The following is a 27,652-nucleotide window of genomic DNA, read 5'->3' on the forward strand; positions in this document are numbered from 1 at the left end:
ACTCAACTCAACGCGTTATATTTAGTGTGCATGTAGTTGTTGTTTCTCTTTCATATTTTATGTGAGTGAGTTTACATTTGTGATGCCCACAGAGAGAGAATACACCGAAAAAGAAAACAAAACGAGTGCTGTTGATTCTGTGAAGCTGAATAGTAGCTTGGTTATTACTACGATTATTTCTGTTTGATTCATGCACAAGTATTCACCATACAAAATATAAGCAACACACAAACAACAATATAAAAAAACAACAACAATTTTCAAGTACCATTCACTCGAACGACACAGCGGTGATTTGGACCTCTTTTATTCTCTCTCTTTCTCTCTATTCGCATGACCCGTGCGTCTAAATACAGTTGTCGGTGCAATAAATATTTGCTGCTGTTAGATCATTTCAGTATTTCGGATATGTCTGGCATCACAGCGTGACATTCTGTATGTGTGTACACTGTACAATCACTTTGGAATTTCAATGGGTGCAAAATATAAAAAAAAACAGCGTGTTTATCTAAGCATTGATGTGTGTTCCGAAAGCGATATGGTGTCTATTTGCCATGAATAAATATGCCAATTTGCATTGTTCAAATCCGACCAAACAAATGGATATTGACGGAGAAAATGTGATGTGTACACGAGCCATTGCACAAAAATGGATTCAGTGAAATTTATTCATGATTCGCATTAGCATTGAAAGAGTTTTATGAACTTCGAAATAGGATACGTGATAGTGTTTCACTGTAATCATCCAACGAACGCAGAAAAAGCCGATTAAAAACGTTGACTTAAATGAATAAATGAGCACACATACGACGAGATAAAAGGAGCAACAACAACAACAACAACATCAAAAAAGCAAACAAATCTCATAGAAAAGAGAAAATTGTGTGGCCATATTTTTTTCTCTTCGGCACGGCAATTACGAATTAGTGCCGTTAGTGATTGTATTCCAATAACTTGAACGCATACGCGTACGCACAGGTGTAAGAGGCAACAAAAAAACATTTATGAAATTCCATTTGTGGACGAAGCGTGAATTCATTCACACAGTGGCAAAACTTGCGATTAGATCTTGTCATTGGCTCGCTCATCGCACTCCACACGAAACACACGGCTCAATGTGAGTCGACGAGACCGCGTTGTGATAGTAAAGAAAGTGAAGAGAGTGGACTATGACGGACCCGAAGTGAAAACTGTATAACGCGTCAACCGATAACAATCGTGTGCAACGAAGACTCTTTTTTTACGAAAAACAAAATCATCCATAGATAAATATATACGATATATATATATCGCAACATTTGAAACGAGATTACGTCTAGACCGGGCGGGAGAGACACAGTCCGTTCAGTTGAATTTTGACAGTGTTGCCGATAAAAATAAACAGCAAAACTTAAAAATGGAACGAAAAAAATGCAAAAAGAAACAATCAACTTCCTGAATGTATTTATGGTTGTGATTGGTACTGCATTGAAATTAATCGACGTCCGGTGTCTGTGTGTAAATTGTACAGAAAGAACGAGAATATTTAGTGTTTCACTCGAAAAATGTTTTTTTCGTATAAAAATCAAGTGAAAAACAAGTGAAGAAAAATTCCGTTTGTACAGTGCTTGTGCAATATATCGAATCGAGAGGAGAGAAAAAAAAATATAGTATAAACAATTGTGCTCTATTGCCATATTTCATTCATCCGCTAGAAACACATGCGGTGAACAAGCAGTGCTACAAACAGGCTATAAATCGTGTTCAATATCTTCATCACTTTGGCAACCCCACATTTGTGTCGATATCGTTTTGCTGTGGGTGAAAATACTTTGCTCGTTCGTTTGCCCGTTCTAAATGTATTGATAATTCGATTCATTATTCTCGGTCATCGAAGTGAATGACGAAGTGCTCCTGCACTGACATACCCATCGCCGTCAACATCAACGACACCAGCACCAGTGTGACGTATCTGTGTTTTACATTTAATGAATCCAATGAAACGAGAAAATGTGCGTAAGCAAAATCAAAGTGGGGAAAATAAATCGGCAAAAATTGCATTAGACATAATGCGAATAAATTTCGCAGTCTGTGGCACGAACGAAGTTCAAAAGAGTAAATCAAAAGTCAAATAACGTGTACAAACTTATTTCCACATGAACATGAAATAAGCCGACTTCTTTGAACCAAAAGAGAGAAGAAAAAAAAACTCATTTTTGATAGGCGTTTTATTGTATTCGTTGAAATTTTGTGAGGACAAATATTTGTAATGTTGCCAAAAGGCGAATCTCCACCGCAATAAGATATTAAATGCTTCGGAATGATCAAACTGAGATGCCAAACCCAACGAATCTTCGACGTGATAAATTAAAGTCTTCGTCAACGTCATATGCGAGTTTAGTGTTTTTTTTCTTTTTACGAATGAAATTCTACACTTTTACATTATTTACCATTTGAAAGACGTTTTGTATGAATTTTGATACGGGAACTTATGCGAATATATAGTGAACACAGCATGCTGAACATTTAAAATGAAAATTTAATTGAATAAAAACAAGTGGATAGATGCGTATGAAAAAAAAAAAGTTTTTTTTCTATGTAATCAAAACATAAATTCACATGTGAGTGACCCAAGAACACATAACAGAAACTATTAAACGCGCGCATACAGCACAGAAATTATTCCCCTCGAACATATCAACGGGCAACAATAAAAATTAATTATCCTACAGTAGCTGCTGTTTTGTACCATTTGTTAAAAACGTGCTGTGGAATATCAAACTTGCTCTCGGCACAATACATAACGACGACGACAACAGCAACAACAGCGAGAACTACAACAACAACAACGACGACGACATAGTCCGACAATATACTATCTACATATATATATATAAAAATAGAGTTTCTGTGTACAAGTCATAATATTTTAGTGTTTAATATTGAAAGTGATCGAATTGTGTTTGAAAGTTTATTTAGTAAAAATCAAATATCAAAGAAGAAAAATGAATCGTTCTGCGACGGCCACACGATTTCAATGCACAATGAAATCAAAAATCACTCAAATTACTGTACTTTTATTTGTTATGCTTAAGGTAAGTGTTTCGACAAGTCAAAATAAAATTGTTTATCTTACACGTTCGACGCGAATTTATTTGTGTAGAGGACTTATCACTAGCTGCTGTGGAGTTTTTTTTGTTGTTGCTATAGCCGCGCTCTGTATTGTTTAATGCTCTTGGATAGAAAATAGATTGGGTTCTGTTATAAACTTGGGTGGTACACCCATCATAGTTAAAGGCCAAAAATATCATTACTGCATTGAATACGGCGCGAACGAGAGAGAGAGAGAGATAGAGAGATATGGATTTAAATACCAAATTAGGTCGATTTCTAAAATTGAAATTGACGGTACCGCCATACCAAAAGTACTGCATTTGAATACGCGTCAAAATTGGCGATGCCATCATGCTTAATTTTCGGATCAAATACCACAACACACCAGCTCAGTTCAGCCGGTGTGATTGTGTGTGTAGTAATAAGTGTATGAGAAATGGCATAAGTGAAGAGAATAAATTATGGCGCTGATTGGTTTCGCATATATGTAGTATACATATAGCGTCGCGAGCTGATGACTAACTGATCGATATGTGATCATCAGTTATGGGATTATTTAACGATTATGGCGAATATTTTATTTATAAAATAATAATGCGAACGTCTGCAGAGAAAATATGTTTGTTTTATAAAGTTTTTGTTTTTTCTTTCGCTTAATAAGCATTACAACAACTGCCGTCGACGCTACAATCAAAAGGGCCGAATCGGCATACAAATTGCTAGCTAAGTGTTAAAAACGAAATTACAAGTATGCGAAAACTTCCGTTTTTCATTGACCGAAACGCACATTCATTGCGTGTAAATATTCCCGATTCTAACTTTTCCGCTCGTTATTGAGAAATAGAAAATGATCATGATGCTGCACAAATGCACACACAATAGAAAAAAGCAGCAGCAATGCTCAGTCGTTTGTGTGATGAAAGAAAGTTTGAGTGAGTTGCAGCTAATTGTTTTTTTGTTCATTGCTAAAATGCATCAAAATGCAATTAATAATGAAAGTGCATTTGAAGCATCGACGAAGAAATGAGTGAGCAGTGGTCCATTTATTGGATTGAAATAGAAAATGTGTTAATATTATGAAAATATTTAGAGCATGAATTCATTGGCATTGCATGTACAGATCGAATTTGGTGGCTTCACTTCTTTGCTCCGGTGAACGTACATTAAAATGCGATACGCATTTTTTTTCTACTCAATCATTTTTTGCTTTTTTTTCTACTTCTTTCATTTTCACGCATGCAATCGAGAAAAACCAGTTTATAGTTTCGCTCTCTTCCAATCACTTTGCAAAGTGAGCGCGCGAAACCAGAAGCCTGTCAATCATAAACTGATTGAAATCTGAAACGGGCGAGATGAATAAACTGGATCATTTGCAAAGAAAACATGCTCAAGTGAAGCTCACCTAATGAAGTTGACTGATCTCTCATGTATATGCAATTGAATCATACAAACCCACAGTGTCGTTGCGGCATCGCTGAAGAGACGGCGTGAAAACTATATCCCAATTCGTTGCGCACATCTGATTTGAAAATCAAATCAAATCAAATCAATCTATCATTCTTATCCATCAATTGAATTGAATAGATTGTTGTTGTGCAGTGAGTAAAGAACGGGGTTAAAACCAGTTGAATGATTTGCATATTGATTTAATCAGAGGAGTGTGACAGCATGTTGCACACGCAACTTGCACAATGCCGTTCATAATATTCGACATTCGACTGGAATCTACATTTCTCGAGCTAAAGTGACAACTTTGCAAAATTGAATCGCTTCGGATGAATCAGAAACGGTTGTGAATGTCAAATCGTGGTCATATACAGAAAAACCAATCGCATTTTGAATATATTGTCACACACCCAAGCGACGACTCATTATGAATGTTGAATGAGGCACTGGGCGAACCTCTCTCGTATTTTAATCGAAACCGAGAGAAAAAACTACATCATGAACAGTGAACGCTTCGCATGAAGGATTTTCAATTTGAACATTGCGCCCAAGAGACAAATATTCGATCTGAAACAAAAGCAAATCGCACACAAACACTTTCAATATGTGCTTGGGAACGTGGACAACAATGAATCATTCAGAATTTGCTGTTTATTAGTATTCCTCTTCAAAACGTTGATGAATTATATCCGCGTAGTTAATCATATCAAGAGGAATTGTTTTCGGCTTCAAACGCGATAAACAACAATATTTAGCTATTAACTCGTCAGATATTTGACACTGTTCATTGAAATGATGATACAATGACTTCGGGAAACGATAATAATATGTATTCAATGATCATAATCCCAGTTGTCTGGCTGTTGCTTTGAGAAGAAATCCGCACACAAATATCATAACGCCAACTTATTGACATTTGGGTATTGTCTATGGTTTCAATAAGCGATTCAAACTTATCTTATCTGCATAAACACGAACACTTCTATACACTCCGACTCACAGATACTCTCTCACACACACACACACACACACACACACACACACACACATACACATACGTTCGCTCAGTTTGAAATGGCAAATACGTTCATTTCGTACGAAGCCGGACGAAAAGCCTTGAGAGTAGCAATTTTGTCGACGGCATGAATTTTTTGTGTTTAATTGAAGCATGAACGTTGCTTGAAACAACATTTACCATTTTATTATACATGTCTGCGGTGCTTTTTTTTTCGTTTGGTGTACACGGATTTCGGTTTTTGCCGTTGCCTCCATCATTGGCAGTTCCCGTCAGCCGTGCATTTCGAGTTCAATTTCAGTTTTTGCGCCTGATGTTAGGTGCTGTTTCTTGCTTGTTTTTTTTTTTGCTGCAGATTATTTCGGTCATTGTATGTATATTGCCGTTTTACTTTATCGGTTCAATTCATTTGGTTCAGCTGAAAGCTCAGAAAATTGCTCTATTTCTTCATCATTATGTATATGAGGCTCGAGAGCGCTGAAAAGTGTGCTCAACACAATTTCCCGTTTTTTGTGTGCAGCTCTGCTCCATATTTTCGGCAATCAAACGCCACGTTTCACGCGATGTGTTTTCATTTTCTTTTTCCATCAAATTCAATTGAAATGCAAACAACTTTTTGAAAGTTTCTTCCATGCAAATGTCTTCCGCAATTTAAATATACATATTTGCCAGTTGAACCGTGGTGAATGTTTGACGCTCAACGATGAAGTTTTGTTGACGTGGAAAATGAATGTTTAATGAATTCAATAATCGAAAAGAAGAAGAAAACGAAAAAAAAAACACAAGATACGGTAATTTTTTTTTTTAAATGGATTTTTTCCTGAGTGTACTATTTCCCGAGTTTCTAAACTCAGACACATGAAGGAAAAGGGTATATATCCTATTGAAATTTGAAACTCAATTTTAACAAAGAGGGAAAAAAATGCCAACAATCACGACACGCTTTGTTTCCAACGAAGCGGGACATTGAGTTAAATATGTCAACGTGTTTATGGTAAAAATTGAATCAAATTCTTCTTTTTTCTTTCTCTCTTGGCTGAGAACTTCACGGAATAAATGGGAAAAAAAACACTTGAATTGCTTCGGCTCTTTCAAACACAGTGAACTATGATTTGAAAAGCATTCAGTGCTCTGGTTGAAATCCAAGGCCGGCTAAACGTGTGCTAGAGAGTTTCATTTGCCATTGTTGAATTGTTGAAAATTCAATGTTTTTTAAACGCTCCCCAAAAAATGAATCAGTGCCAAAACGAACAAAACGGCAATTGAACAGAACAAAAAACAATCCAATAACAATGCATGTTGTGTATTTTAGTCGTTTTTCATGTTATTTCGATACGCATTAAATGGTAATTCAATTATATAATTGGCAATTTTGTGCGCATCAAGCGGCAGAATCAATTCGAATTCGTTTCGTCAGATTAAGCATGTTCGGTATATTTTCGGTGAATTCGTATCAGAAAAAAAATACCTAGCAACGATATACATACCTCAAGCCAATTCAAAACCGTTTTGTTCAAATGACCTGATTCAAGTCAGAATTATAACTGAAGCAAAATGAAAAAAAAACCATGTCGACAGTAATAGACATTCTTTTTCCTTGCAAATGCTCTTTTTCTCACGTGCAATATGCGCCGACCGGAATGCGAATAGTTCGTGCGCAAAGAATGCGATCGAACTATGTGTGCGCAAAAAAAAAATTACTTTATAAATAATTCATAAATAAATTACACTTTTTTCACACTTCATTTGTCAACAAACTGCACGTACTGAACTTTTCAAAGAGAAGTTGAAGTGTATTAGCTAAAGTGTATGCCGCTGTATTACATTGAGCTGCAAAATTGTTCACAGTTCGTGCGATATTTTGTTCGTGCTGTGCATCCAATTTCCCTTCAACACTAATTGAAAATTTTCATTATGTAATTGCTGATATACATTGTTGCAAATCGTGCGAACTATGCAATACTCATTAGCTGAGGGTGTTTCTATGTGTTCACAGAAAGAAGTACACTTTTCTGTCTTGCACGTGCAATCATGATCAGAATTGCTGCTGTAAAAAAGATATGATTGAAAAAGATATGAATGAAAGACGAAAAGATTTCAATTATTTCAACGCGCGCAGAGTTTTGAAAAGAATTCCTTGAAAATGTCGTATTAAAAGGAAACAGATATAAGGGTGTGTGGTGAAGACCACTTTCAACTGCTTTTCAACGCAGATCCAAAATGCTTTAAAGGTTTCAGTTCAAAGAGATTCTTACCTACGTCGAAAGTAAATCGGTATTGTTTGTCTGATAGCGCGATGATGTTGAAGAAGATGAAAAAAAAAGTATGGCGTGGGGAGTGAAGAATTATGGCTAGACATGAGACGATGATACGCCAATCTGCACAAAAAAACGGCATTAGATGGATTTGAAGCTGAGTTCACGATTCGTTTTGCAGCTCATTCATTCAATAAAATAATGGATGTGTCGATTCGAATTTGTCTGGGCGGGATGTATATCGCGCTTGACTTTCATCTGAATGGCATGAAACATGACAAGTTCTACGTCAATGTGGAAATATTGGTAGCATAGTATTATCACAATGAAATGCGGAGCTCCAACTTTGCATGATCCATTGTGTTATGTAATGAAAGCATAAATGTGTACATTTGTCGCTACATTTAACTGATGTGTTTCATTGATTCGCTTGAATTTGTGAAAACGGCACCAGAGACACAGGCACCGTAGTTCATTGTGCCGCATAGCAACATTTCAAGTACAAACATACCATTTCTTCTTCACATCGACATTACCCATCCACATCGGTCGGTCTGCATGTGGAAAATGCTCGACACGACGCTATTGCTATTGTCATAGCCATTTTCTCACTCTCGACGACATACCAAATAAAAGAATGAGTGGAAGGAAAAAAAACACATTCCAGACACTATGAGTTTTAAGAGGTTACATTAATCACGACATGATTTATGCTCGGCGTTGACTCGCTGCGAGTATGAAAGCACTTTGTGTTCGAATGCCGAGTTTGATTGCAAAGGCCGTTGAATTGAAACAAATGGGAAAAAAAAAAACAAGAATAAACCAGCAAAACAATATGCCATAAGCTTATAATAGTTGAAAATATTGTTTACACTCTATAGAATATACATGTCTTTTTCCATTTGTTGTAACGCCGCTCACATTTGCCGTTATTATTGTTGTGGGTTTGTCGATGAGTTGAACGCCGTACGGTTAATTATAAAGCCAATATCATGTTGGAACTCCAGCACACACACACACACACACACACTCAATCGTACTTGAAAAGCAGCATGTTGAGACGGTAAACAACAACTGTTGGGGTTGTGTCGAAAATACTATGAAAATAATCCGTTCAGTGCGAGACAAGTGGCTCTTGCTGTGAATGAACTAATATGAAATCGGCTATTGAATAAGTAAACATGAATCCGCACTGGGATTATGTCTGCATGCGATAAAATATAGTCTACATTCACGTTTTTTTTTTCAACTAGAAACTAAAGAAAAAGAAAGAAAAAAAAATACTTTCGAAGATTCATTAGTTTGCTATTGTCAGGCTAAAATCCGCTGTGCGCCGAAACTTAGCAAGCAAAAGTTCTCTATCTCTCACACCAAAGCATATTCAAATGTGACTACAAAGTTTTCCCCATTGAATAATTGTGCCGATTTATATGGCGCAACATATGTATGCTGAACAGGCTTTTGAATCCTTTACAACATTAGCTTAACTTTGTGTTTATAATGCAATTCCCAAGTTTTCCATTTCCAAAGATGGCAGCAAACTTATAGAGTGATTGAAAGTCATTTAATGAAACTCCATGGCAAACCGTGTTTGTGCCCGAAAAACTTTTATCATATCCATACACAGCGTAGTAAATGGTAGTTTTAGTTTTCGGCATTTTGCGACAAAACATTTATTAAATATATCGATTTTCATCCTTTTTTCAATTTCCGTAGTTATGTTATAGCGCAGACATAGTTATCGAGATACCTGGTAATTTAGGACAGGACGATTCATCATATCGTTTAGACTATTATCCACCGTTCGGTAATCCATTGCCGAACACCACAATCGCATCGAAAGATGTGGGCGACGAAATTCGCTTCTCCAACGTTTTGGCCGGCACAAAATACAACTTTTGGCTATACTATACCAATTCCACGCATCACAATCTGCTCGCCTGGACCGTTTCCATCACCACCGGTAAGTTGAGATAAAACAAACAAAACCAATGCATAAATCTTACATTAGACGACGTGCCAGTTTCAAATAAAATTCGCTGACCTTTGCGTGAAAGTCTTTTGCCTGGAATTAAAGTGGAAAAATACTAAAGTTTGAACGATAAACAAGAAACACAAAGTTGCCCAATAAGTTTGACTGAAAAGAGAGAAAAAAAACCCACTGAAAATATTTATCTGATAAAAAAAACCGTTTAGAGACTATATTATGCATAAATAGCGAGATAAAATGAAAAGATTGAAGCATAAATTGAATTTTTATAAATAAAAATAAGAAGAAAAAAATGCCTCTCGACTTGAGTGGATTTATAATATCAAATGAGAGTTACCGTAGTAGCTTCGGGTAGGATGGATGAAAGAAAAAAAAAACAAAATACAGAATGCTGTAACATTCTAGAGCGATATTGCCGATTATATCATTTCCGTTGCTCGAGAGGAAATTGGCTTATAAAATGCAGAGAGCACAGAAAGCAGAGAGAAAGACACTTGTCGCATGACGTCAACCTTTTCGACCTATCACACATTTTTTTCTATCGTTCGAAACGTTTACATATTGTCGCATAGCATGACGAGCATCCAATAGACAACCATCTAAAAATAAACTTTGATTTCTTTAGATACTGATCTCGGGTTTCCACATCTAAATGCACGATTGAGCACTACGACTGCTACTTGCTCCAGTCAAATGCTCATGGCAGTGAAATCAGAAAGAAAAAAGTAAAAAAGCGAGACTCACATACACAAATGCCTGACATATGTTTTCTGTTATCCGATGTCAGTTGATCCGGAACACATGTGACACTTTACATTTTCAATGAAAGATGAAGAGTGTGGCTGTGCACTCGAAAATGCTTTTGCCTCCGGCAAAATGAGTCGCAGCGATGACTGTGATGCAAATAAATATGAAACTGACGCACAACGAATTAAATTGTTAGTAGATGCAATTAATATTTGGATGCTAATAAAGTGGTAACGTTGTCCACTGAACGCTTCGAAATGTGACCGTAAATTTTCCACTTGCTTCCAATGGATTTGTTCACACATTGTTTGTCTCATCGAATGAATGCAAATGACCGTTCAACCGACCGCATCATGTGGACATAAATTCAAACCACATCACACATTCAACAGATAACATTTTCAAACTGGTGCCGAGAGCCGTTTGCAAACTAGTTTCGATAGTCTCTCAGTATAAATGAATAACGAAAAAAAAGAAGAATTGATTGTAATACAAATGGAATCCACATGAGGCAAAAGCCATTTAAATCGAATTATTAATTAGCACGGGGGAATTTCTTCATCAGTTCCAACTAATCGCATAAATAAACAAGCGAGCCGCTTTCATATGATAATATTCGATTGTGGTATTTATCCAGCCATCAACATTTGATATTTAATTTTATCGAATTAATAATGCATGATAATTCGATGCCAATTCGAAAGTAAATCTATAGCGTCTAATGTAATGCATTTTATTTACAGCGCCCGATCCACCGTCGAATCTGTCGGTGTCGGTGAAGAGCGGCAAATCGGCCGTCATCTCACTCAGCCCTCCATCCAAAGGCAACTTTTCGTCGTTTCAACTGCGGGTAAGTACTGGAATGTGCCGAACCGAGCCGTTTATCGAGTAATCGAATATTCAAATGAATTAATTCAATTTATGCTTTCTAAATGGCATTCTTTCAGATATTGGGTTTATCGGATGGTTTCGTTACGAATCGTACCATTCCCATTGAGGCCAATGAGCTGCAATACAATGTACGTGATCTATCGCCTGGAGCCAGCTATCAAGTGCAAGCATTCACCGTATTTGATAGCCGAGAATCGTTGGCGTACACTAGTCGCAATTTTACAACGAGTAAGTCCATTTTTTTCCACTTGACAAAATTCACCCTACATAGCATACACTTCAAACAGTCAATCAATTAAACTGGATTTCATTAATACGAGAAAGAAAAAAACGCAAGACTTACAGACATAGTAATAATTTCATTAATAACTGGTAATAATGGTCCCTTTGAAAAATTTTGACCAAGCCATACCATATATTGTTTGATAAATGGAGTTGGCACAATGTTTTTTTTTTGTTTCTATGTTGCAATTTACGAAATCGATTTTGCGTTCGTTGAAAGTGTAATGCGTTTTATTTCAAAGCTCGTTACATGCATAACATGATTTATTAAATACTCGCGCGTCAAAGTCCTCCGAATTCGTTTCATAGCACATATTGTGGTGTGATAAGTAAATTAAAATCAAATTAACAGCGCACAACTCCATTAATCAGCGGTTGGAGTTTGGTTTGGTCGGTAGACCAAAATTATGCGAGCTCAAACAAATCTATTGCAAGAAAAAGAGTTGTTAAATTTATATTGTGGAGCAGGTAAAAATGAGAGCGTAGAAGAATGAAATAAAAAGTCTAGCCATGGATAGACTCACCTCACACCTAGTAATTAACACAACACAAAGCTTAAACATTGAAAAACGAAAACATTTTTTTTTTTTCATTTCAATAACAAGAAAACTTTTTCACTCTGCTCTAACACATTTTGTTTCTCTTTCTCTCTTCCCCTCTTCATTTTTGTTGATTTTTGTATCACTACGGTTATCGGGTGTAACGTTGTTTACTTTGGCTGTTTGACGATTGAAATGAAAACTAAAAACAAAACGAAAATAAAAAATTGCGTGACGAAATTCATGTAAACGCTTTGGAAAATTGGCGAATCTAATAAAACAATCTTTTTTTTTTCTCTTTGTGGCGGGATTTTGATGCCGTATTGCAACCGCACAAAACTAACAACTTTGAAACACGATATATATATATATATATACTAACCACACCACAAACCCGAACCAACATGAAATCACGAAAATCTAGTGAAAAGAATACGTCACAAAGACCTGTTGGACATTAAAATACTGAGAGGTATACCCATTTGGCCCGAACAAAAAAAAAAAAAACAAGCGGAGCCGATTTGCTGCAAGACATGCTGGATTACGCTTTTACTTCATTTTGTGCACTTGAATTCTTTTTTTTTTTCTTTTTGAATATTTATGTTCGTGTTGCGTTTTTGCGTCATTTTGCTATGCTTTTTCGTGCATTTTTCAATTTGCTCATTTGTCGTAATAACAAACATTTCAATCTTTGCTTTTCGTTGCTCGTTTTTGTAGTATGCAAATACGTTATGAGTGTATTGCGCAATCATTGAAACGTAGATCTTGTTTTTTTGGTTTGCCCATTTTTTTCGTCAATAGTTTTTCGGTTGTGATAGATTATAGTTTTTTATTTTTGTTTATTTTTTTCGGTTTTAGTTGCATCGAAATTAAACTTTTTCTTTTCTTTGCTTGCCCTAAACACATTTTATACATATTTTACACGCTATTTTGCAATGACTTGAAAGATTACGTACATGAATTGTTATCAGTCATTTTCTATCAATTCTTAAATCACAACAAACGATTCATGCCTCGTTTTTGGAATGTTCTCGACCATTTCTATATCACTGTCGTATATAAATCTCACTGCGCAACCGATAAAAATTGCACTCACATGCTGACATCGTGAAATTTATTAGCCAATTCTAGTCAATTGTGATATTTCATTTGAAATTCTATCATTTATTTTGATTTTGTCATTTATTGTGCTTTTGTTTTTCATCTTCGATTTTTGTCGTTCATCAAGAGCCGAACACATAAGATTAATGGTCAGTAAAATGCCATTCTTTTTCGTTTTTCTTTTTGTCGAGTTCAAATAAATTATCGAGCGCTGATTGTGCTTCCGTTGAATGAATCGTCGTCGTGCAAAAAAAGGCCTATTTGTGTTAACAGCGAGAATGACATAATGATGTAACGATAAACATACATTTACGTTGAATTTTTCTCTTCAGCTTGTTCTCATGACTGTTTGTCCCTTGGTTCTATTGTTTTACTGTTGCACCGTACCATATTGCCATACATCATCACCAGTCTTAATGAATGCATGAGAAAAATTCCGAAATGAAAATCGCAAATAGCACATATAATATACCACGTCCATGCATTGTTATGTGAATCGCAATATTACATTGATCACATTTCCATTGAAATAATGAGGCCTGTGTGTTTGTGTGATATACTGGCAAATGGCGCATTGAAGCAAACGAAACAGAAAAAAACACCATATTTTTCTCGCATTCGTTTATATTTTTCATTAGTTATTTCTGTCATGATAGTTGCGCTCAGAAAGTTATTATAAAATTTGAATGACGGATCGTTTAAAATGCTCAGCTATTATTTCCTCATATACTGATGCTTTCGCTTTTTTCCATTGTTTGAATGTTTATACACATACACAATAAATATTACTCTCTGTGTGTGTTACAAAATCTGTAATTGCAAACGGAATCACCCGGTTAGTTGTTGGTAATTTTTTAATGGTTTTTAATTTATTGCACGTGCTAATCAGTATTTACATTATTGTGTTTGACGTATTTGGTTGACGATTCAGTTAAAAACAGTTCTTTTTGTTTTGTATTCAAGTTTTCTACTTCTATTCATTTTCGATAAATAATCTGACTTGTTTCGTTTTCTTGTTTAGAGCCAAATACTCCGGGCAAATTCATTGTTTGGTTTAGAAATGAGACGACATTGCTTGTTTTATGGCAACCACCGTATCCAGCTGGAATTTATACCCATTACAAAGTATCGATTGAACCACCGGATGCCATGGAAAGTGTTTTGTATGTTGAGAAAGAAGGTGAACCACCGGGCCCAGCGCAAGCTGCATTCAAAGGCTTGGTGCCAGGACGAGCGTACAATATTTCCGTTCAAACAATGTCTGAAGATGAAATATCATTTCCAACAACGGCACAATATCGAACCGTTCCGCTAAAGCCGCTGAACGTGTCATTTGACAAAGATTCAACTACGTCGAACAGTTTTCGCGTCATTTGGGAGGCGCCAAAGGGTATGAGCGAATTTGATAAGTATCAAGTATCGATATCTAACTCAAGGCGTCAACAAAATGTTCCGCGAACGGTCGAAACAATAACTTGGCTTGAGTTCAAGGATGGACTGGAACCGGGTCGAACATATCAAGTAACTGTAAAAACGGTATCAGGAAAAGTTACATCTTGGCCGGCAACTGGTGATGTCACACTGAAACCGTTGCCAGTGTTCAATTTGAAATCGTTCACCAACAATAAAACGGGATTGGTAACCATTTCGTGGGAACCAGACGAAGGAAGCTTCCAAGAGGAATACAAAATCAGCTATCATGAAGTCGAAACATTCAACGGTGACTCAAGCACAATGAATACAAACCAAACGAGCTATGTTCTGGAATCACTTTTGCCGGGTAGAAATTATTCGTTGACCGTTCAGGCCATTTCAAAGCATATGGAGTCAAATGAATCGACTATTTACCTGGTTACGCGACCATCGTCACCTATTATTGAAGACCGAAAATCAATAAAAGAAGGACTGAACATCAGCTGGAAGAGTGATGTCAATTCACGTCAAGATAAATACGAAGTGATTTACTATCGAAATGAGACTGGTGAAGAGAAAACGTTCACAACGACCGATTCACGACTCATTATTCGCAATTTATTCTCGGGAGCAGGGTATGAAATTAAAGTATTCGCTGTGTCACATGGTCTTCGATCCGAACCACATTCATATTTTGTGGCAGTTTGTAAGTAAATTTCATTCATTTTTTGTGAAAATTTCAAACAGTGAAATAAGATTTCTTTTATTTTGTGTGTGTAAATCATAGATCCAAATCCGCCACGCGATATGACGATAGAGAAAGTGACAAGCAATTCCGTGCTTGTGCACTGGCTTCCACCGAAGAAGAGTGAATTTTCATCGTATGTCATTCGATACCGAACAGAAAGTGAGAAAGAATGGTTCAATCTGCCGACGGTAACGACAACCGAAGCCGACGTGACCGACATGACACCGGGTGAAAAGTATACGATTCAAGTAAATACAGTTAGCTATGGCGTTGAAAGTCCGAGCCCACAGCAAGTGAACCAAACCGTTCGACCGAATCCCGTTTCCAACATTTTCCCATTGGCCGATTCGACAAACATCACGCTCGAATGGCCACGACCTGAAGGTAGAGTCGAAACATACGTACTGTCTTGGTGGCCATCGGAAAAGCCAGAAGAAGTTCATACAAAGAATATGTCAGAGGCGAATGTTTGTGAGTATTTTATTGATTTTAACGTATCGATTATGAAATATTCATGAGATTTTTCGTTGAAATATTCATTTTGTTTTCCATTCAAAACTCACGAGCTCGAAGTTTTGAGAGTTCAATTGCTTTAATCAACTAAGTAAATTATGAACAATGAACTATAAGCAGTAATTGAATTGAAACCTGTAATTATAACTAACTTTACCACTGCACATAACTTTCGTTGCCACAGCTTTAATTGATATCAATAAAAAGTTTGAGGATCAACCCATTGTTCGTGTTTTGATTGGAGATTTGACTCCGGGCGTTGAGTACCGATTCGATATCCATACGATTTCGTATAATCTAATTAGTGATGTAACGCAATTGTCAGCACGAACATTACCACTGATTTTGTCTGAAGTGTTGGTGGTCAATAATCATGGCGAGCGCGATACGGTCACATTGAGCTACACTCCAACACCACAATCGTCTTCCAAGTTTGATTTATACCGCTTTTCGCTCGGCGATCCAGATATTTCAGATAAAGAGAAATTGGCCAATGATACGGATCGCAAAGTAACATTCACTGGATTGACTCCGGGTCGTCTGTACAATATCACCGTGTGGACGGTGAGCGGTGGTGTACAAAGTCTTCCAATTCAACGCCAAGACAGAATGTATCCAGAGCCAATCACTCAATTAAATGCAACGCGAATAACACCGGAGCAAATCACACTAAATTGGGACATTCCACAAGGCGAATACAACTCATTCGAAATCCAATACTTGCGATCGGACAGTGAACTAACCGTGAATCTTACGAATCTAAATAGCATCACAATATCGCATCTTAAACCACATCGACAATATACGTTCACGGTTGTAGTACGATCTGGCACCGAGTCAAGTGTTTTGCGAAGCAGTTTACCCGTATCGGCTACGTTCATGACTAAAGAATCTGTTCCGGGAAGTGTCAATCACTTCTCACCGATTGACATTCAGCCCAGCCAAATAACGTTCGAATGGTCACTGCCAGTCACCGAGAGGAATGGCATTTTACAACAATTTTCGATTACATACGGTTTAGAGGGATCATCACATACCCAAGTAAAAGACTTCAAACCGACTGAATTGCAAGGAACCATTTACAATTTGCTGCCGGGACGATCTTATGCATTCCATATTCAAGCCAAAACAAATGTGGGCTATGGTCCAGAGACCATGTGGAAGGAGAGAATGCCAATTTTATCACCACCAAAGCCACCGCCACAAGTAGTGCCAACCGAAGTTTACCGATCTTCGTCCAGTATTCAAATTCGCTTTCGGAAAAATTACTTCTCAGATGCAAATGGACAGGTTTGATTTTTCATTCAATAAAAGACCACGATTTGTTGTGGTTATCTGTATTCTATAAATAATTTTGGTTCATAGGTGAATATGTACACGATAATCATTGCTGAGGATGATTCAAAGAATGCGTCTGGTTTGGAAATGCCTAGTTGGCGTGACGTACAAGCCTACAGCGTTTGGCCACCCTATCAAGTCATCGAACCGTACTATCCATTCAAGAACAGCACCATTGAAGATTTCACAATTGGCGTGGAAAATTGCGAGAATCGATTGAGTGGATATTGCAATGGACCATTGAAATCTGGCACCACATACCGTGTCAAAGTTCGGGCATTCACTGCAGCAGATAAATTTACAGACACCTCCTACAGTTTTGCCATACAAACCGGTAAGATTTTGTTTATTCAGTTTTGAAGAAAAAAACAATCAATTCAAATGGCAATAATTACTAAATGATTCTACAAACACTTTTCGCAATGCATATTTCGAATTTCACATATGTCTGTGCCAAAAATTCGTCTTGTTGATTCAACAACAATCAAAACAAAAGATCTCTTGTACATGGGTAAGCATAAATTATCGACGTTGTGTGTGCACTATAGAATGCTTATACCTGCTATATTTATCCTCTCGAATGCATTCATCCAATTTATTCATCATTTCTCCTCTATTTATACTCCTGCTCAAAATTTTATTTTCGAACGTGTTTTGCATGAAAATAATACCGCATTGTTTTCTTCGCTAGAGCATTCCACTATTCGTGGTTATTTTTTTTCTTTCTTCTATTTTCTATCAAAATAATTTCAAATGACACGTTGTCTGAAATCTATTTTCGTCATTTTTGGTTTTTATGCCATATATTTTATTTTATGGCCTGTTCAAACGTTGTTATGTATGCCAAGTGTCACCGCAAATGTATTTAAATGATGTTTTGCGTACTTAAAGTAATTTCAAGTGTCACACAGACAGAACGAAATTCATTTTCGACACGCAACCCAATTCAAACGTTCAATTAAATCATCCGAAAAGTGCATTTGCTACAGCTGTGGACGGCAACAGACGATTAGCTCTATTCGGAGAATTGAAAAAAAGTCATATCTTATCTAATGTTTGTTTGAATTTTCAACGAAAATTGTTTGCATTCTGAAAGCAGTAGTTGTACAGAGTTTTATCGCGATTTAATCGCATGTTTTGAGCTGTCTAAATTTCTAGTGACAGTTGAAGCAAAGATACCGTATTCACATAAATCAGTCAAGCAAAATATTTCAAATGAAAAAAAAAAATGATTTGTTGAAAATTCAAAATTCATTATTATTTTTTCCTTGAAAAGAATATCATCATTCTATTGCTTTCCTTCATTGTAACATTCGATTTGCTAAAGTAAAACCCAAGCTAATAATTTCTTCCGCTGTTTTAGATCAAGACAATACATCGTTGATTGTGTCGGTGGCTGTTCCATTTGCATTATTTGCCGCATTTTGTGTAATCGTGACGATATTGTACGTGCGACGAAAACGATACGGTGGCCGTCGAACAACAAAAGAGTCACGTGCCAATGACAATATGTCGTTGCCGGATAGCGAGGCCGAAACAAGCCGAAAGATTTACCTCAAAAACTTCTCCGAGCACTACAGATTGATGTCAGCCGACTCGGATTTCCGGTAAGAATAAACAGTGCATTTTCTGTTCATAATTTCCGAAAGTTGATTGAAATTCAATTCCATTGAAAATTTCGCAAAAATCAATAACAATTTTGCTCATGTTATGAAATGTTCAGTTTTAGCGAAGAATTCGATGAGCTGAAGCACGTTGGACGCGATCAACCATGCTCATTCGCTGATTTGCCATGCAATCGCCCGAAAAATCGATTCACAAATATCCTTCCCTACGATCATTCACGGTTCAAATTGCAACCCGTCGATGATGACGAAGGCTCAGACTATATCAACGCAAATTATGTGCCGGTAAGTTGAAGCATTTCCACATATTTCCACAAATTATGAACTATTTGGCCAATTCAACAAGTAATTAACGTCTCATGTTACAGGGTCACAATTCACCTAGAGAGTTCATTGTGACACAAGGACCGTTACATTCGACGCGTGATGACTTTTGGCGTATGTGCTGGGAGAGTAATTCACGTTCAATTGTTATGTTAACCCGTTGCCATGAGAAAGGCCGCGAGAAGTGTGACCAATACTGGCCATTGGATACAGATCCATTGTATTATGGTGACATCAGAGTGCAAATGCTCAACAATAGCCACTATCCAGATTGGATTATCACCGAATTGCTGGTGAGCCGTGGTAATGAACAACGAACTATTCGTCATTTCCACTTCATCACTTGGCCCGACTTTGGCGTTGTTCCGCCACAAACATTGGTACGATTCGTGCGTGCGTTCCGAGATCGAATCAAAGCCGATCAACGGCCGGTCGTTGTTCATTGCTCCGCTGGCGTTGGACGATCCGGCACATTCATCGCACTTGATCGCCTACTGCAGCAAATCAAAGTGTGTGAATATGTGGATATTTTCAATATCGTCTACACTATGCGCAAAGGTGAGTTTTTCCATAGAATAATATTTCTTGGTGTCCAATTAAAATAAATTGAAACAAATTAAGCTGGACAATTGATAAATATTTCGTCGGAAAAAAAGACCAACGAAACTTTTTAATTGCTATCGATTTGTATTAATTAGAAATTAATTCGAGCATCAATTTAAACTCTCTCCCTTATTTCGTCCATTTCGTAGAGCGTGTGTGGATGGTACAAACGGAGTCACAATATATTTGTATTTATCAATGTCTGCTGACGGTTCTCGAAGGAAAAGAGAACACGAGTCCAGTTAGGGAAATTCACGATAATCAAGGATATGAAGGTAAGAAATTGGATCAAATCAATACGTATCTTGAATACTGTTCGTCGAACATTATCAAAAATGGGTTTGTTTGGCTTAGTTAAATACCAAAATAAAAAAAATTCGATTATATAGTCGAAAGTGAACGAAGTCAAACGCATCCATTTTTGGTATGTTCCACTTTGGCGTTATGGAGCTAAAACCCAAATTCGTGTGCTAAAATATGTGTGTGATTAATCTGTGTTCCAAATGTCGACGGTAAAAAAAAATGATATGACCAAACAAAAAATTAACCTCATCCATGCTGTTAAGCTTTCATGCACAACATTCGACTAATTCTTGGGTTTTCTCTTCTCTTTTTTTTGTCTTTAATTAACTCTTTTCTCGAAATGCAAACCAAATGGAATTCATTGTCTTATTGCTGTGACTAAAAAAATTTCCTTTTTCGTCCGCGTAACACAATTGCTTCTCCGAATTAAAATAACAATTGCATCCTTGATTTCAACGCAAACAATTAAACAAACTGTGATACATGGTGGTAAATCTGTGGAAATGCACAAATGACACTTTTTTGTTTCCTTTTTTGTTTTAATTTGTTTCACTCACATGCACGCAACTGAACACATTTTTCTTAATATTTTAATTTTGGTTTAATGTTCTTAATTTGAATTCGTTCGTTAATCTTAATTTAAATAAAACACAAAACAAAAGAAAAAGATTTACTAACTGACCAAGAAAATGGCACAATTGCTATAGTTAAAGCGATCGACAGTAGCTTACAAGAGGACGATGGCAGCACAACGAACTGGAAAGGAGAGAGATGACAAGACGAGAATGCCAACAATAATAGCATGCTTATTATTGTTAATACGGCATTCGAAGAACCAATAAAAAATTCGGATGATGATTATGATGAACAGCATGCACAGGGAGCGATCGACGAGATTGCCATTGCTCAAGACATTGAATTAGCAATCATTAGCATAAACGAAAGTCTAAATAGCTCAAATGAAATCAACGAAAGTCCAATTGATGGCGAAGAAATGGACACCAGTGATAATAATACCACGAATAATACACAAACCACTGCCGAATGTGATGATCGATTGTTGCCAATTGAACCGAAACACATGCGAAACGGTAGCGGCAGTAGTAACTATGATGACGATTACGAAGCAGACGAAAATCTATCGATAAGTGTGGATGAATTGCGCAAACATAACGGTGACTATGGTATACAAGATGTACAAAATGCCGACGAAACCCGGAAATTGGTGAATGGCGAGAATGGCAGCGAATTAGAAGACTGCGATTACTATTCGGACGGTGATAATGATGGAGATGTGGAACAAAATCGAGGGGACATTTTAAAATTTAATGGTGGTGACGGGATAATTGCTAATCATTTTATTGGTTTGTATTTTTCAATTTCGTACTCATGTTTCACTGTAAATGTTCTTTTTCGAGCACAAACGCTTTTAATTTTTTTTTTGGGATAAAATAAGGACACTCTATTAATGCACGCATTTACTTACAACAATGGTGAAAGGGGTCCAATTTTTGGTTGGTTAACAACTCTTCCTCCCCAGCCAACATACGCAATCATTTTCATTGTACATATTTTTTTTTTCTTTATGTTTTCTCTGGAGAATTTCAGTTTTATTCAAACATAAAATGACTTCCCCTTCAGTTGTTCTGACCTTTTTTTTTTAGATAAAAAGAAACAGCATGGATTTTCATGATTTAATTTGACCAAATGATCATTTCAACATGCATTCTAAACATTTACGCTTTTCTCTTCAACAGATGACGAAGGCATCGCCGAATCGGGAATGTGATTAAAAGTCATTATGTAAAAAAAAAAAATCATTCGTATTATTACGGAAAACGAACAACAAGGCCAACCTAGTACTATACACACGTATTTTTAAATTTTTCATTATTCGTAGTTGAGTTTGTTGTGTTTTTCTTTTAAAATGAAAATCCAGTTTAAATATATCCAATATGGATAGCAATAGCTAAATTAGCAAGTGAACAAATCGCCATTTTAGATGGTAATTAACAGACATTCGATCGAAAATCCCTTATTTATAAATTGTAAGAACAATCTGTTTTGTCAATACTAATCGATATGTATGTCGTCGTTCCTCCCACATGGATAGTTTGCTGTGAACAGCAATTTGTATAAAAAACAAAGAAAATAGAAGGATTTTAAAGTCATCGAACAAAAATTCTTTGTAAAAAATAAATTTTTTTGATGTGATCGATGGTGTAATTAAGAATTTAATAGACATTTTAAAATTGTAAACAAAACCGCCGTGCAATAGCTCGATGTGTGCGATTTTAATCAAAATTTATATAAATATTATATATTATATACAACTCTATATTATTGGATCATCACATATATACGTATATAAACTGGAGCTGTCACGCAAAATTCAATCGCATTCAATTCGGTTTTAATCAATATTTCAATAACTTTTCCTTTAATTTCGAACCATTTTCCATCACGTACCAATGGCAATGTTTCGAACCCGTGGCACATTATTATTGCAAGATTTCCTTGATTTTACCTTCTCACTTTCAATTCTCACAGTGAATGATTTATTTACAGTTACATGTTATCATTGGTATTATCTAATCTCTATCTCGATTGTTTCGATTGCTCTCATTTTTGCAATTGTTTTGTTTAAATTGTTTAAAGTTTATTCAAGAAAGAAGAAGAAGAAGAAGAAGAAAAAAGGAACAAAAGAATTACAATAAGAAACCGAACAATTTCAATCCAATATCATGACATCACATATTTGAACAATTTTTTTTTAAAAAAACCGTCTCTTAACATTTTTAAACATAAACTTTATGTTATGATGGATTTTTGGACGAAAGCATTAACTTAAGACATTTTCGAATTGTATTTATTTCTGTTTATTTAATGTAAAAGTCTTGTACTGTGCCTGTCTCCTCGTGTAAATTTACCTCTTTTTATTGTAGTAAACTAGATAAATGTATCGCAAATTGTAGCTAATCTCTGTTTCCTTCATTTTATTTCTTCGATATTGCTATTTCAATCATTGTCTAACAACTAATTTCAATCGAATTTTTAACCGCTAAACGAAACATCTTTGGAAATCAAATAAAAGCTTCTCTTCAGAATAGAAAAAAAATACATTAAAAAAGAGTACGAATAAAAAAATGTAACTAACACCGAATCAAAAGTTCAAAACAATAGTCTTTTCCACAGAATCTGCTTACTTCCCACTCGTCATTTTTGAGAAAAATTGACGATCTTTTGATAAAATTTTATATTATGACCCGTCCTCCATTCGATAAAATGCGGTAAGTTTGTGCTAAACTAAGCAAAACCCACTCGATTCGAATCTCGAAGAAAATTCCACGGAAAACTGTCTGAATTATGATGATTTATTATGATGGAATAAAATGAGAATACGAATAAATAAACAGTATGAAAGAATATTATAGTGTAATTTTTAAACGGTATTATTTACAACGTAATTTTAGTCACTATTTTGTAAAGTTGTGAATTAAAAAATGGATATTATTTGTAAAATATTCAGCAATATAGACGATGAATAGTATTTAAGAACACCTAATAATTGGAAGAAAAAAGTAATAAAACCGGAAAAACCATTAAATAAACATATCTTTTGAAATATCGAAATGGAAATTTTTCTTCTTTAGTTCTTCAACTAGAAATTCATTTGGATCGTATTGGTGTGCTGGGAGATAGATTCAATTGGGCCGCTTTTTTTTTGATTAGGAAACAATGGAACATAACTTAAAGGTTTGCATTTTCCGCTTCATTCCAATTGTACAGAAGAAACAGAGAGCACTGAAATCGTCAGTCGATTGGTTGGTGGCTGAACTATTTGGCTGATCGAAATCTAGAGCTATATTTCGTTTTTACTATAAAATATTGACAGATAATTTTTTGCTATCAGTTGAATTGAATTATTTAATTTGTTTTTGCCCAAGATGTATTTGAAACTGTACACATTTTCGTGAAAGACATTAACAGTGTTTTGATCGGCACACGAGCACCATCTCTACTGTATGCCATTATTGCGATGTAAATAATCCTAATCGATATACATGCATGTAGTAGATTTCCATTTTTTTTTTTTTTGAATTAGTGCCTAGTTGTTTGTTTCAGTTTGTTCATATGAAATTACTAACGTCGCAATAATTACCTATCTACTATGCTAATATGAGATAAGCTAATTAGTTTGAACCAAGAGTATAAATAAGGTCGAATTTTTTGTTCAACGAATCATTTGTTGTGAGCGATTTGTTGTGAGTTATGAGCTCGATGTTTAGCAATTCAATTGTCATATTATTTATTGCTTCGCTGATTAATAATATTAATGGCGAATGCTGTTGTAAGTAGAGGTTTATCATTTGATTATTATTTTATTTACATCCAGGCGATGTTTTTTTTTTTTAATTTTCTCGATTCAATTTATCATTTTTGTATATTTTGATTTCAACAGACACTAAAAACAACGACCACGTATCTTTAGAAAGGTACAGGTCACCAACTATATATAGATTTCCATGGACTGCGAAAATCTACCAATTCAATGCCTACAGAGCATCTGGCGTAATAATTTCGAACAGGCATATATTAGCGACTGCGAGCAACATTCTTCCATATAAAGGGGTTCCAGTGGAAACCAAAGACATTGGAGATTCTCTCGAAAAGCATTTCTGGTAAACAATTTTTTTTAATCCTCAAAGATTGGTAAAATTGAACACATTCATGAGAAAAAAGATTAATATTTCTGAGATTTTTCCAATCGAAGCAGATCAATCAGTTTGTTATTTAATTTCGACTGGAAATTTCTCAAAAATATTGATTTATCTAAATATTATCTCAAAACAACATATTGATTCACTCACGTTGTTTTCCTTTTTGCAGGATAAAATATACAAAAATTAGTTTAAAATCCAGAAATCGAATGCAACTTGAATATGTGTACATACACCCAAATTATAACCATATAACATACGACAATAACATTGCCATCATTGAAGTAAAAGGATTCATAACTTTCGAAGATTATATACAACCAGCAGTATTGCCGAAATCACCAGCAAATTTTCACGGCAAAAAATTACACATAGCTATTCCGTACGCTGCTTCTGAAGGAGGTACACAATTGCTACGATACAACGCTTCACTTCTATCCGAAGATGATTGCGCCAGAGTTAGCGGTAATACAAATAGTTTAGCTAACACACTGTTATGTGTTGATAGTTTATGCTCAGATTCTCTGTGCAACAAGGTAAGTCTCTTTTCTTTATTCAAAAAAAAAAAAACAAACAAACAAACAACTAATCTAATTACATTCACAATCCAGCTATACTTTCGCGATCCAATTTTCAGTATTACTGAGAACGATTCAATTGAAATAATTGGATTGCCATTGTGGCGGAAAAAAAGCATTAGTGTGTATAACGCATCCAAAATGTGTTTTGAAGATAGAAATGCAACCGTTTACATCCGAATTGTCGATTTTCTGGCATGGATCGATGAAATTTTATCCAAACGATGCGGATGTCACCTACAACAATCACTTGATTGTGGAGAACCGATGTTTTTTTGCGAAAGTTGTGGAAATTATTTAAAAATAAATCCTATTATTTAAAAATAAACAAGCTGAAAATCGTCAATTTTGAGAAAAAATTGTGAATTGTTCAAGTTCAAATTAAATTTTCAATCAAATAAACAAAACAAATTCAATTCAAAATTTCATTCGAAAAAAATCAAATTGTTTTTTATTTTGTTTGATTTGTGAATATGACATTTTTTCTTCGGATTTTTTTTAGGCTGGCATGTTTTGTTTTTTCATTTATTTATCAAAAAAATTAATATCGAACTGGAAAAAGCAACGAAATTTGAGATTTTTCCAATTTTCCATACAATCAATCGATACAAATAGTCAAAACAAAAGTTTCTCATGTTTGCATTTTGATTTTTCCTCTCTCCTTAATGTAAATATGAATTGATTTCGAGAGCAAGAATGTTGTCGAAATCGCATTGTAAATACAAACACACCTTTTTCCGCATTGAATGTAAGTGCAACAACATAAAGTACGATACAATGCTTTGCCATGCATACTTTTTGTTTCTCTCATTACACACTTCCCGTACAATAAAAGTACAGACTACGCTATATACTTGACCATACAATAATAAACAAATTCTTTAATTTTACTAATTCATTTATGGTTTTTTTTTCACACGCATTCAAGTGTTCAAGCAATGGTTGGACGAAAAGGACATATCATCTGTTTTTACTACCTCCTTTTTTACGCGTGGGGCAAATAACAATGCAATGTAGTGCAATGTACTTTTCGTCTAGGCTAGGCAGAGGGTGGGGCAAATAGCTTGCATGCATCGCATGACTGATACTTGTTGCGTGACTGACATTTCCTCTCTTTCCCCTCATGTATTGCATGCATTTTTTTGTCCCGCCTCGCCCTGAGTTGGACGAAAAAGACAAAAGTATACTACTCGTGTCGATGAAATCTATCAGGAATACCCCAAAATAATGTTAGTTCGATTGTTCTAGTTGCATTTCGTCGTGCATAAGGTAAATGTGTTGCAAGTTGTAGATATTTGTTTGCATTGGCAACATTGAGAAGGTCTTCCAAATCTAAATACATGAAGATTTTTTCCAAACAGAATTGATTCACGTCCGTTATTTTGGTTGGGCTGTTTGATTGGATGGTGCTCTCTACTCTTCTCTCTTTACAGGTGTCATTTTGTATCGGAAACAGAAATTGAAATGAATACTAAAGCTTTGTACTGGCAGTTGATTCTTTATTTAAAAATCTAAAACTGAGAAATATGCTATGTGATTTCAACTAACATTATTGAAATTCCGTTTGTTTTTTAAAGTTCCAGTTTTGCCTTTATTCCACTAAATTAGTGTTTTTACTTCGTATATTTCTTCGAATGTAAGCGTTGCGGCTTCTCAATTGAATAGCGACAATATCTTTGACTAAATATTAAATATATATTTTTAATACCAAACAGATTTGGACCTTTTTCCCGTCAAAGTGGCAATGTTTTGACAAGCAGATTGGAATTTTTTTTGAATACAGGATCCTACATATTTGCGTATGTGTGTTGTTTAGTAGGATTCCTGTCATTATATGGGAATATTGGATGGAAATCTACTAACGTCATATTTTAGACGTATTTCTTTGTTCGATTCAAAGGTTTTTTTCGTCTGTGTGCGTTCTAAAATTACAGAAATGTGAAATACTTTAAAGTTTAAACGGAACATGCTTTCTTCCAGTTTTACGGTCTCCCCATGTTCCACTTCAATGAATTTCTTTATTGTTTTAGACAAGGGGGAAAGAACTATTTATATTTGTAAATATTTGTAAGCATTTGCAATATTTACGTTCATTTTACGTTCATTTAAAAGCGTATTTACATAGAA

At 35.5% G+C, this 27,652-nt stretch overlaps 2 protein-coding genes across 9 annotated transcripts; both read left to right on the forward strand.

Annotated features, from left to right (window-relative positions):
* LOC129569268 (tyrosine-protein phosphatase 10D-like) lies at positions 1–22,627 on the forward strand. Of its 8 annotated transcripts, none has more exons than XM_055447960.1 (15): positions 7–3,074; positions 9,526–9,772; positions 11,290–11,396; positions 11,494–11,665; positions 12,683–12,730; positions 14,381–15,478; positions 15,560–15,991; positions 16,218–17,323; positions 17,399–17,705; positions 17,868–17,882; positions 18,735–18,978; positions 19,095–19,281; positions 19,365–19,878; positions 20,073–20,198; positions 21,984–22,627. In XM_055447960.1, the coding sequence occupies exons 1-15, from the start codon at positions 2,985–2,987 to the stop codon at positions 22,013–22,015; spliced, it is 4,725 nt and encodes a 1,574-aa protein (XP_055303935.1). In that variant the 5' UTR covers positions 7–2,984; the 3' UTR covers positions 22,016–22,627. The 8 variants fall into 8 exon arrangements, with proteins under 8 accessions (XP_055303933.1, XP_055303938.1, XP_055303935.1 ...); XM_055447955.1 differs by lacking the exon at positions 21,984–22,627 and adding an exon at positions 20,889–21,141; XM_055447957.1 differs by lacking the exon at positions 21,984–22,627 and adding an exon at positions 20,934–21,141.
* A 1,701-nt stretch (positions 22,628–24,328) lies between these two features.
* Positions 24,329–25,965, forward strand: LOC129569269 (ovochymase-2-like). The gene is made up of 4 exons (XM_055447964.1): positions 24,329–24,577; positions 24,689–24,908; positions 25,117–25,483; positions 25,559–25,965. The coding sequence occupies exons 1-4, from the start codon at positions 24,499–24,501 to the stop codon at positions 25,844–25,846; spliced, it is 954 nt and encodes a 317-aa protein (XP_055303939.1). The 5' UTR covers positions 24,329–24,498; the 3' UTR covers positions 25,847–25,965.
* The last annotated feature ends 1,687 nt before the right edge of the window (positions 25,966–27,652 follow it).

The sequence above is a fragment of the Sitodiplosis mosellana genome, unplaced genomic scaffold, assembly GCF_009176505.1.
Source record: "Sitodiplosis mosellana isolate CC-2019 unplaced genomic scaffold, AAFC_SMos_1.0 Smas_scaffold_30, whole genome shotgun sequence".
NCBI classification, from domain to species: domain Eukaryota; kingdom Metazoa; phylum Arthropoda; class Insecta; order Diptera; family Cecidomyiidae; genus Sitodiplosis; species Sitodiplosis mosellana.